The 12,658-nt window shown below is 54.8% G+C and overlaps 1 protein-coding gene across 4 annotated transcripts in view; it reads right to left on the bottom strand.

The window, feature by feature from the left end:
* The window catches only part of PPARGC1B (PPARG coactivator 1 beta), a 108,889-nt gene that overhangs the window by 23,352 nt on the left and 72,879 nt on the right, over positions 1-12,658 (bottom strand). For 2 of the 4 annotated variants that reach the window (XM_026510743.4, XM_026510744.4), the window contains exons 2-3: positions 9,176-9,349; positions 2,396-2,617 (exon numbers count right to left, since the gene is read on the bottom strand). In XM_026510743.4, the coding sequence (XP_026366528.1) occupies positions 2,396-2,617; positions 9,176-9,349 (396 nt within the window). The remainder of the gene's footprint in view (positions 1-2,395; positions 2,618-9,175; positions 9,350-12,658) is intronic. The other 2 variants (XM_044388512.3, XM_048224306.2) reach the window with 1 other exon arrangement.

Below are 12,658 nucleotides of genomic sequence, written 5' to 3'. Positions count from 1 at the left end.
CCAGAAAGCAGGTGCACCGTGCGTCTCAGCAAGAGAGCGGGGAGCCAAGCACCCCTGGAAATTCCACCAGGAATCTTGTCCCGGCAAGACCGAGAACAAGCAGGGAAGCACGATGGGTTTTTGCTACAGCACTGATCTTCCCTCAAGGGATATGCCCCCCAGCTCCCCCCAGCATGGAGTGCCAAAGGCCCAGGCACCAGAGAAAAGGCCATTCTTCACTCCCCTAGGAGCTAGAGAATTTCCAGCACCCCACCTAGACCCCAAACCAACACACGCAGGTCTGTGATTCTCTGATATGGAAAGGAAAAGATCCTTGAGCTGGTGGAAAGGGGCCTGGTTCTGGCCCGGCCCAGCCCCACTCACTATGACACTTGAGCGAGTCCTTTCTCTCTCCAGGCCTTGGTTTCTCCATTGGCACAATGGCAGCAGGAACACTAAAGGGCTGGGTATGAACCTTTTTGATTCAGGAGTTTCTCAAAGGGTAAGACAGACGCTGCTGACCTCAGAGACACGCACGGATATACAGACGTCCATGGGTCCCAGTCAGTCCACCGGTGGACTCTCTGAGATCATGACTCCCGATTAAGAACTGGGCATTCAGATCACTTCTCAGGGCCTTTCTGAACTCTGCCAGTTCGCTGGGAGTCTAGATGGTGAGTCTGCTTCCTGTGCGTCTAGCACAGTGCCTGAAGTGCTCAACAGAACACTTCCCGAGGAAAGAGCATCTGAGGATGGAGAGAAACGCCCTGTGGCCAGCAGGGGTCGCTCTCTGCCTCTCCGGGGTTTGCTCCTTCTCCAGAATCCCCACCCTGAGATCCCTCTTCGGAGTACTACCGCCAGGACTATTACTTAGACAGCATTTATTGAGCAACTATGTGCCAGGCACTGTTCTAAGTGCTCTCTATGCATTATCTGCGGTACTCCTCCTAATAGCCTTGGAGAAAAGCCCTATAATTAGCTTCACTGTATGGACCAGGGAGCTGAGTCAGAGAGATCAGCAGTCTAAAGGACCCACAAGCACTAATTGGTGGGGCTGGGATTCAAACCCAGTCGGATTCCTGTCAGCAGAAGCCACAATGTGGGACTGAACGTATTCTCGTGTCCAGCACACAGTAGGTGCTTACTAAATGCTTCACGCCACCGGGGAATTTGCAGGCAGTGGGAAAGAAGGAAAAGGATCCTGGACCAGAAGTCAGAATACCGACTTGCTATGTGACCACAGCAGAATCCCTGCCTGCTCTGGGCCTCAGTTTCCCCAGAGCCAAACCTGATAGTCACCAAGGGCCTTTCCACTCAAAACTTCCCATGACCTAAGACCCTTCCTGGCTCAACAGGCTCTGATTTTCCGGCTGGGTCTTGTCAGCCCCCAGGAGCTGCAATCAGGTGAGTGCAGCTGGACTTCACATGCCCTATGAGATCTCAGCTCCCAGCTTCCGGCACCCTCAGCCTCAGTTAGGGGCAACTGCTTTCAGTCACTTGTGAGGTCTGGACACCTCTGAGAATCTGAGAAAAGCTGAGAGCTTCTCCCCAGAAAGCTGCAATGCCCTGTGCACATTCCCCCGTTCCACACACACTCACAGACGGCATTGAACTTGTGCTGGTGGGAGCATCAACCAGCCCCAACTCGGTGGAGAGCCATCTGGAACTAGCTGTCCAAACTGAAACACCGGATATCTGGAGACCCAGGAGTTCCCTGCTAGAAACTCACCCACTTAGATGTGGCAAGCCTGGGCTAGGGTGCTGACTGCCACAGGGTAGCAGTAAAGAGTTGGGACAACAGAAATCTCCACCCACCAGGGGACGAGTTGAACAAGTTATGGTACATCCCTACGAAAGAACACTACGCAGCTGACAAAAAGGACGGAGCACAGTGACCTGTGCTCATCTGCCTTTTCGAGACACACACAGTCCACTGAGAAGGTGCAGAGCAGTGTATAATGCAGACTCCCTTTTGTAGTTAAAAAAAAAAAAGGTGGAAGAGGAAAGTCACAAAACATATCGGTAACCATGGTTACCTCCAGGCAAGGAGAACGCAACTGTGGGATGGGCAAGGAGGTTTTGCTTTTAACCATCCACATTTCCTGCTTGAATTTCTACTGCGTGTGTAGTTATAACCTTTAGGAAGAGGTTTACATGCAGCTTCAAGGGCTTACCACGTAAGGAAGGTCAATCCGTGAAATCCCAAAGGACCTACGAGTGCGGGAGCAGCCTCTACGGTCAGTCCGGGTAGGAAAGGTGAGGCCCAGAGACGCCTTCCAGGCTGCCCGCCGTTTGTCAGTGAGGCACAGACACCCCTGCAGGGGCCTGGCGCCAGTTCCCCGGCACCCACGACCCGTACAACCAGACACCACAGCCCAGGCCACCGCCATCACGTCAGCTAGGAATCGGTTCTCACCAGTGAGAGCTCGTCCACCTCGGGCGCCGGGGCCTGGGGCCTGTCCAGCGAGGGGCTGGGGCTGGGGGGTGCAGACGAGGGGGCAGGCGAAGCTGAAGCGCACGACGGTGCGTCTCCACCGTCCAGGGCCGGGAAGGCAGCCAGACCCACGTCATCTTCAGGGATGTCGTCCAGGGTCTTGGTGAGCGCTGCCAGGAGGGCCTCATTCTCACTGTCGATGATCTGAAGTGAGGCGCGCGCGGGTGGCGCAGAGAGGGACACGGTTAGTCAGTACCCTGGGCTCGGCCGTCTTCACATCTTCGTGGCGGAATGCGCTCCGCACGGGCAGCCGCACCACCATCGCCTCCTCGCCAAATCCTCTCCCACCCTTCCCCCCACCCTCAGATCTCTCAGGATCGCTGGGAGAGCAGATGCCCAAGAAATATGTTATCGACTCCAGGAGTCACAGAAGTGTGCGAGCGGGCAGCGGGTGAGACTGGAAAGAGCCTCGCCCCGGGAGCCCCAGTCCCGGCTCTGCTGCTCACCAGCATGGGCAAAGGGCTGTCCGGATGAAAGACACCTGCTGTGCCCTTTACCAGGGACAGCGGCTCCACACCACAGCCTCCTGTCCTAACTCCTGGGACACAGCCCTTGAACCCCGAAGCCGGGCTCTGCCTCTGGGAAGAGCATCCCACCGCAGCCTCCCAGCCCCGCTGACGCTGCGGCCCAGCAGGCAGCCTACAGACTGGAAGCTTCAGGGCTGCCCGTGACAGTGATAACCACACACTAATAAAATGGCTACCATTTCCCAGTGGGTCCCTCGGCTTTGCTCACCACTCAGGAGAGGTCAGGAGCTTAGGCTCTGGGATCTGGGGCTGCATCTCAGATCCCACACTTACCAACCATGGGTCCTTGGGCTAGTTACTCAGTTTCTCACGTGTCCCATGCAACAACAGTACCTACTTCTTAAGGTTACTGTTGAGGACTAACTTCACCTGACTTAACGTACAGGAAGATGCTTCGAGAACAAATGGTGCTCGGTGCAGAAGTACTCAGGACTACCACTCGCTTTACTACGATGATGCTAGTGGCGGCAGCACTGTCTCCCCCCCCCCCCCCGCCTGCCCCGCAAACACGCATGTACTGAATGGCTACTCTGTGCCTGGCAAGGTCTGGGCATGGGTCCTACTGTGCGCCAAGACAGGCGCAGCCCCTGCCCCCATGGGGCTCCCTCTCCAGCGGAGAACAGACTTAAACAAGGGAACAAACAAGATCATTTCAGAGAATGAAAGTCTAGGAAGAAAGTAAACAGAAGCTGCTATGGAGAGAATGTGGTGAAGATTTACGGGCTAGTAAGGGCGGTCACAAACGGCTGCTCCGAGCAGCTGGAGCTTCTCCTGAGGCCTGGAAGACAAGAAGGTGCCAGGCGAAGGGGCGGGGGGCAACAGAGACTCCAGGCAGAGGGAAAAACCTAGAGCAAAAAGCCTGGGACCAAGACTGGGGCCAAGGAGAGGAGCAGAAAGGCCTTGTGAATCCTGCCTTGGAGAAGCCTCACAACGACCTCTACGACGGGAGCTCTACTCTAACCTTCACTTCGCAGTTGGGGAAACTGAGGCTCATGGAGGCTGAACAAGGTACCCAGGGTCACAGAGCAAATCCAGGACAGAGGAGGACTTCCACCCAGTCCACCACGGCACAGATGAGCCAAGACTCGAGCTCTTCCGATGCCAAAGACCTGTAATGAAGAGGGCCAGCACGTACATGGCCTGCCCCCTCCTCCCATAACAGCCCACTGGTCCCGTGCCCAGAGGCCCTGGAGCGTGGCCACCACACCACTCCCAGGTGAGGCACGGAGCACCTCGCTCAGTAAGCTGCCTGCGGGGCCTGTTCTAGCAGGAGGCGCAGCCGTCACGTGACGCCTCCCAGCATGCTCTCCCATCCCAAGTCAGGCCGTTTATCCTTTCTTCAGGAAGTGTTTCTGAAGTACGCATCTCGTGACGGCCTCTTGGCTGCACTCAGTCCGTTCCCGGCCTTACAACCGGAGCAGGAGCTGAGTGACTCGAAGGGGGGACATGGGGCGAAGAGAACAAACGTGTTTGTCATTTTTGGAACAGAGCTAAAATAAAAGAAAGGTCAGAAGAAGGTTTTGGTTGGGCCTGACGGAGGCCCTGGGGAGTGGGGGGGGCAACGACACACAAGGGCAGATCCGGGCCTGTGGACTCTGGCTCGAGAATGTGATGGGCTCATCTGACTGCTCCCCCTGCCCCCCAACCCCCCGGGCCAGCATCCTCTGAATTCCCAGAGTGGTCCATCCAGCCTGACAGCGAGTGAAATAAGGCCTTGGAAGCAAGGACCCAATGACCACTCTGGGTGCTGACCCCACGGGGCTCTGCCACCACGACTGCCAGCAAGTCGGTTCTCTCTTCTAAGCCTTGCTGGGTTTTGTGTAAAATGGGAAAACACGATCCCCCTCCCCCGCCACCACTGACTGCTCAGGAAGGCCAGCTCTGGGTATGACACAAGGGCTCCTCTGCAGGGAGGTCCAAGCCTAGCGCAGCGCCTGGGGCAGGTGGCCCCCCGGGCAGATTTGCTGAATGGAAGAACGAAGGCCACCGGGAGAGACTGAGATGAGCGTCTCAAAGGAGAGATTCTAGAGGGAAGTTATTCAGAAATGATGTCAGCAGCACTGGACGGAATGAGAGCTCCCTTTCTCACAGGAACCACAGCCAGTGGCCCAGAGATACGATGAATTATCACACACATCAGAGCTGGATCCCTCAGGGATCACGTAATGACCAGGGGTGTTCAACGTGGGCCCCACATGCCACTGCCCCCCGCCCCCATATCATTCCCCAGCTGTGGCTCTTGTTCTTTCCACACAAGCATCTTTCTGGTTTTTTTTTAAGGGTGGGTAGGGGCAGAGGGAGAGAGAGAATTTAAGCAGGCTCCACACCCAGCGCAGAGCCCGACTCGGGGCTCGATCCCACAACCCCGAGATCACGACCTGAGCTGAAATCAAGAGTCGGACGCTTAACTGACTGCGTCACCCAGGCGCCCCTATACCAACATCTTTAACAGAGCCCTCCCGGCAATAACGCCATTCCTCATTTCCGTGTGAGGAAACCTGCCATTCTTTTCTTGGGGGGGGGGGGGGGGGAGAAGGTCCAGGAAACAGACTTGTCAAGGTCACACAGCAAGTCAGGGTGGGGGTAGGATTTGCCGTGTGCCAGGCACCATGCGAAAACGAATACAAAACAGCAAAGACCGCAGGAAGCACCCCCCAGGCCGGGCCAAAATGAAATGAGTAGCAGAAGACCTCCGCCCTCTCCTCAGCTCTGCCTGGGCTGCTCCAGCTCGGGAACAGCCAGCGGGGCTGGAGGCCCTGACCCTGCTGGGAAGAGAGGCCAATCTGCCCACGGCGTCCACGGCACCCGAGACAATACATCGCAGGGGCCGCGCCACCCTCTCCTCTTCCCGGGCCCATCGGCCAGGCTCTCCCTGCTCCACTTGGAAGCGGAGTGCAAATTAATGGAGAGTTAATCAGGGAAGGAAGGGATATTAATAGCCTCAGCCCCACCCCAGCCTTCCTGAGCTGCTCTCAAGCCAGAGGAAAAGGAGTCTTCAAGAAATCCCAGGGAAAATGCTTCAGTTTGAAGGCCTAGGAGGGGCCTGGATTCCTGAATGGCATGGAACAGGATTTCTGCTACGAGGGCCAGAAGAAAACTCAGAAATCCCCCCTGTCCAGGGGGCTCAACTGGGGTCCAGAAAACCCAGGGAACCAGTTTTCTCTCTCTCTTTTTTTTTTTCCGGCAGTGAGTCCACAGATTTCATCAGAGTCTAAAAGGACCTGGTGACCCTCTCCTCAACGGATCAAGAACCACTCATTGAATCCACCACATTCCTTCCTCATTCCCCACATGGGGAAACTGAGGCCCAACTTCAGGGAGCTACTTGCCCAAGACCACACAGCACACTGACAGAACAACCAAATGTCTGCTTCCTCCCCAAAATGCTTAGTAACAGTTGTGGTCCTGTCCCGAGGACTCTGGAAAGCACAGAGACCCGGGGGGCGCCATCCCCGCCCCGGAGGAGTTGTTAACCCAGTTATAGCAGCTTGCCCTCCACGCTCCCAGTCTGTTTCCACAGCAGTGGTGCCATTTGACTGGGGGACACAGCTCTGACCCAGGCAACATGGCCCCAGGGTTCCCACTGGCCAAATGAGAAAACTGAGCGTGTGGCCAAGGCAGAACCCACGGACGCCAGCTTGAGGTTTGTGGAATGGGCCACATCTGGTCCTTGGCAGGAAAGAAAGTATTACCATCAGTTCCTTCACTCAACGCCTGTGATCGAGTCCTTATGACGTGAGAGGGCCCCAGAGACTACTCAAATGCTGTTTGTCCTCAAGGAACTCACCGTCTAAAGGACAGAGAAGACACAGGCGTGCCCGTGCGTGCGCACACACAGATGGGAGCCAGGAGAGGGAGGAACTCACCAGCTGTCGAAGGAGGCGACAGAGAGCTGAGCCTTTAAGGATTTATTCATTTGACAGCTATTTATTAAGGCCTGAGCAAGTGCCAGGCTCTGTGCAGAGCCCAGGGATATAACAGTGCACAATGCCATTGAGGCTCCCACGGTCATGGGGTATATGTGTGTGTGGCAGGGGGGCAGGCGCCGATCACATAATCATAGTCGTAGGGGTGCATCTGTGGGTAAAGGGTGGAACTGGCCTGGGCTTGGGAGGGCAGGTGGGGTGTGCAGACCATGATGGGGGGAGGGGCTGGGTGGGCAGAGGTCGGCCAGGGTCCTACCCGTCTGTGAGGGTTCTGCCTTCCTCCCCGGGCCAGGAGCCCTGGGGCCACACAGGCTCACTTGTGCCCAAGACCATTTCATGCGCACAGTGGGATCTCGGCAGGGGCCTGCTGGTGGGTCTGGCCAGTCTGAGGAAGCGGGGACCTGTACAGTTCAGGTGGGGGTGGTTTCCCTGCAGTATCTAAACCTTTCTCGCTCATCAGCTCTCCATGACCTGGAAGCGTTTTCTGGAAGTTAACCCCCTCTGAGGGAGAAAGCAGCATCGCGTAGGTCTCACCCCTATTGCTCAAATAAAGAATGCAGGTCCCTGGACGTAGCCAGAAGCGGAGCCCAGCCCTGCTGCTCTGCGTAGGGTTGGCAGACGGGTGGTGCAGCACTGAGGAGTATGGCTTCCTCAGTTAGAGTCTTCCCCTGATCCTTCCTGACTGTGTGACCTGACACCCGGTTACTTAACCTGAGTTTCACTTTGCTCACCTGTAAAATGGTTATTAACTGTCTTTCTTTAGAGGTTAGAACAGACTTGGGAAAAATCCAGACTCCTTCCCATGGCCCATGAGACCCTGCATAATACCTGGCCCCTGCCTACCTCTCTGACCATCCCCTGGTAAGTTCCTCTGCCACCCGCCGGCTCTTCTGTTCCCCAACACAGCAAGCTTTCCTGCTCCCTGGCTCTGCCCTTACTGCTTGCTCTGCCTGGAAAGCTCTGTCCCCGCTCTCTGAGCTTCACACGGCTCCAACTGAAGCGTGGCCTCCTCAGAGAGGCCCTTCCTAACCACCCAGTCCTTAGACCCCCTTTTCCCACCGGGCACATTTCTTTTGTGCGCATGTCACGATGACCGCGGTTTCTGTGTTAACTGAGCTAGGGTCGGCTTTCTCTCTAGACTGTGGACAGCACAGTGCCTGACACACAGAGGGCGCTTCCATTTCTAGAAGGAGCACTACAGTCCGTTGGGACCATCTGAGACGACGCTCATGGCACACCAGCACGACATCTGACACGCAGCACGTTGTTGTTAAGACGAGATACTGCCAGACAGGCATGGGGAGCGAGGCCTTCTCCCACCAGTCTTTATGGGGGAGCAGACTTCAAGGAAAGAATAATAAATCTGATTGTACCCATCACCCGGCTTCAACACGGCAGATCTTATTTCCCATACTACCCTCCCCCCGACACCCACACCCACACCCGCACCCGCAAATGCATGCAGAGCCGGCTGTGTTTCGAAGCAAATCCCAGACATCATAGTACTCCATACTAGGGAGCTTCTTGCAGGAAATGTCGCCCATCATGGGCCCCCGAGACTGGACGCCGAGTGTGCACGGTGAAAGGCACTGATAGGCAACAGCAGTTCTCGGCACTGCCTCTTTTGAAAGAATCTCTAGACCCCAAGTGAAAAATGAAGACAGCTGTACCCGCTCTAAGAGTGGTTAAGAGAATTAAATGAGTTAATAGACATAACAGGGACAGTCCTGCCACGAAGCAGTTGTTTAATACATGTGAGTCATCTCCATTATGGCATCACCGTGGTTACAAAGCCCCAGCTCAGGAGGGAGGCCGACTGGGTTTGCATCCAGCTCAGCTACTGACTAGGTGAATTGCCCTAGGCACATGACTTAACTTCCTCAAGCCTCAGTCTCCTCATCTATAAAATGGGCTCATCATCATGCCTGCCTCACAGGGTAGGGATGAAAATTCAGTGAGATAATACAGAGAAGGGTTTTAAACCACCTGGGCCCACAGAGGGGCTCCTTTCTGACCGGGGGGCATAGCAAGAGCAGCTCTTCCCGGCCCTCCCTGTGCAGGGCTGGTAAGAGGCCCGGCAAGAGGGTGAGAACTGCCCAAGATCAAGGGCAGATCCACGATGAGAGGCAGGGTCCCAAGAGCTGTGGGGGGTGATGAGACTTCTTTGCATGAACAAATGCAAAAGCAGGGGGTGTGGGGCAGAGCCAGGCTTTCAGGAGCTGAGTTATCTCGAGACTCAGAGGACATACCTGGAAAAGCTCGGAGTCATCGGGGCTGTACTGGCTGGGTTCAGTCTCGGAGTTCTCCGGGCACCACTGCAGCTCCCCAAAGCAGGTGGCTGAGTCAAAGTCGCTGGCGTCCAGCTGGGAGAGGTCAAGCTCGGGAAAGTCAGCGCAGAGTTGCTCCTCCCCGGACCCCCCACCCTGAGGAGACAGGAAGGAAGAAGGCGAGTCAGAGCTGGGCTTGGCTGGAACCAGGCATGTACCCTTCTTACTTACGGTGCTGCCAGCCTGGACCTCTGGCAGAACCTTGGCCAAGGCCTGATTTTGCCATGTGACCAAGAAATGTCAAGGTAGGCCCCACCCTCTTGCAACGGTTGAATCTACCAAGAGCTAAGCCGGGCCCTGGCAATACAAATCCTACCTGCTGTTCTCTCCTCCTCCTTGGCTCTCCTACACATCCCTCAAAGCCCTTTCTCCATAGCATCTCTTTCTTCTTAGCAGAACCATTGTGTTGAAAACTTCATTAGAAGCTCTAAACAGATATTACATTATTGTCCCCACCTGAAAGGGCATTTCTGGAATGCAATATTAATAATGAAACAAAAACCAACAATAATAATGGCTGACATTACTGAGGGATGACGATGTTCTAGAGAAATACTCATCCATGTTCTCAGGGATTTTACAGGACTATGCATAATGTCTAAAATGTGGAAGACCACCCATCCGTGGACAATCGGTAAATAAAACTACAATCACCTGAAGCATGGACTACCACGGGGCCTCTGAAAAGAATGAGGTCGAGATATGTGCTCTCCAAGACACATTAAATGGAAATAAAAACTAAATTGTAGATGTAACAGGTAGAATATTATCCCCCATGTGTAAAGAGAAAACTCTACGCAATTCTTTGTGTGTGATAATACGTATGCAAATGTACAGGAAAGGGTCTACGAGGCTCTCAGCGCACCTGACCACGGCAGGGGGGGGAGGAGGGAGACACCACAGTAACAGCACTCAGTGAACCGGCGTATTTCACAGTGTGGTCCCAGGACCCACGGTGCCAACACAACCTGGGAACGTGTTAGAAACAATGCAGATTCTCAGGCCAAACTCCAGCCCGACTCATCAGAAGGTGATGGCTTTCTGACCCTGGTCTCCCATAGGTAACAACGACCAACAGAAGGGCTGCCCTGCAGTTTGAGGAACAGCCCGAGCTGGGAGGCTGACCCAGAAACAGCGTACTACAGGCTTTGGGGTCTGGCAGACCTGCATCATAATCCCCACTTGCCAGCTGGGTAATCTGGGGCAAATCTCTCTGAAGCTCAACTGCGTCATCTGTAGAATGGGACGACACCTGCCTCAGAGGTAAGATTAAACAAGGCAATGTTACCGCCTGGCTCGGGAGACGCTCAAACACGGTAGCTAACAGCACTAACAACAAATCAGAAACAATAACAAGAAAAACAACAGTGTTTCACGGTGGGCAGAGAGGGTGGGACGGCCTTAGAGAACAAGAAAAGGCCTACGTGACACTTAATAGAAATAGGTTTTGCACAGGCCTTTTTCTTAATTGTTCCCACTTACCAAGCCTCATAAATTATGAACAAATGTATATTATTAGCTCGACTTGACACAGGAAAAAGGCTTTTATCCAAATTTGGGTCAAACGTCTTAATTGGCGTTTTGCAAGAATCCTGTATCCACGGGCAGCACCAGCGCCAGGTTCTCCAGTGGCGGGTCCCCTTGACTAGGGACCAGGGTGCTCAGCCAGCCTCTGTCTCCGGGGATATCCCTGGGATCGCCCCAGGCCCCGCCCAACACACCGACTACTCCTGCTCACCACCATTCAGCTGCCCTGGCCGCAGGGAATGCTCAGGGGGATTCTCAGCTCCCTTCTCCTCTCTGTCCCATCAGACTGTGGGGATGCGGCCGTCCTGCCTGTTCTAGATGGTCTGTTTCCAGTCTTCGGCTATCGTGAACAAGTCTGCAATGTGCGTGTACAAGTCTTTGTGTGGGCACACATCTTCAGTTCCTTGGGCAGACACCTGGGAGTGGAATGGCTGGGTCATACAGTAAGTGTCTGTGACTTTGTAAAAACTACAAAACTGCTTTCCAGAACTGTCGGACCACAGTGCACGCTTACCGGCTGTACTGAGAGTGCTAACTGTCCCACGCCCTCCCCAGCACCTGGTGGTGTCAGGCATTTTAATTTTAGCCAAGCGGGTGAGTGTGTTCCAGCATTTATTAAATGCTAGTACGAGCCAGGCACTGAGACATGTAAGACTCACTTTATTCCCTCACGAGCTGACATCTTGGTAGGGAAGAAAACACACAAATATTTCCTTACAGGTTGTGTTAGTGCTCTGAAGGAAACAGGCCAGGTGCACTGAGGGAGGAGAACAGAGGGAAGGGAAGTCTGTGTTAGTGGGGGGCAGGAAAGGCTTCCTGGAAGAGCTGGCGTCTGAGTTGAGACTTGGAGGAGTCAGGCAGTGGGAGATGTGGGGAGGAACGTTCCAGGCAGAGGGCCCAGCAAGGCAAAGACCCAAGCGTGGGCCAAGTCTAGAGCACGAAGCATTGACCAATGGTCAGTGAGGCTGCAGCTCCGGGAGCGAGGGGGGATGGGGGAAGATGCCTTCAGAGAGGCAGGTGGAGGCCGGATCAGGGAGGGATTGTGAGGGATTTGGGTTTTACTCCAAGGGTGATGGGGGTGGGGCCAGCTTCCTCGAAGCAGGCAGATGGGTTAGGCAGGTGAAGCATCCAGGAGAGGGGCAAGTGGCGGGGCTGGAAGGCACCACTCAGCCATAGCGAAGGCCTGTGGAGCAGGAGGGAGGGCCAAAGCAGAGACACAGAGTGCTGGGCAGCTTGGGGTCTCCCTGGTCAGCAAAGCCCCCAGCGAAGAGCTCTCTGGGGAGCTCTTTCCATGTCCCTGATCCCTCTCATCCCAGTAACTCAGAGAAGCCGCATCTGTAGGACTTGCTTCTTGAGGCTCAGGAACCACTTCAAAATCAGAGTCCCAGGATCCCAGACTGGCCAGGAACTAGCAGCCCTGACAGGTTGTCCAGAAAGTCACTGCAGACAATCTGGGAGTGAGAGGCCCCTTCAAGAAGCAGACAAGAGCTACGGATAGCTTTTATGCTGCCTATAAAATACGTCTGAGCAACGCATGCGTGTGCAAGAAATTGACACGTCACCTCCACGCCTTCACAAACGCAGCTTAAGAATTCCTGGCCCGGATGGACTACCTCCTTCGCTTTGCAGACAGGGAAACTGAGGCCCAAGGAGGATAATGGATTTGCTCAGGGTCATCCAGGGAGTGTCCTTCCCATCAGAGCCATGCCTCCTCCTTTACAAAACACCATAAAATGGCCGTGACCACTGCACTTATCGATTATCCACAGCAGCTCAACATACTCGAAGTGTACCCAGGACATAAAAATAAAGAAACCTCAGCGCGCGCGGCCTTGTCGATTAGGGCTGAGGCCACTCTCTGGCTAAAAACCATTAAGC

The sequence above is a fragment of the Ursus arctos genome, unplaced genomic scaffold (assembly GCF_023065955.2).
Source record: "Ursus arctos isolate Adak ecotype North America unplaced genomic scaffold, UrsArc2.0 scaffold_15, whole genome shotgun sequence".
Classification (NCBI taxonomy): Eukaryota; Metazoa; Chordata; class Mammalia; order Carnivora; family Ursidae; genus Ursus; species Ursus arctos.
Note: the sequence above shows the minus strand (reverse complement) of the source record. Positions and strands in the feature narration are given on the sequence as shown.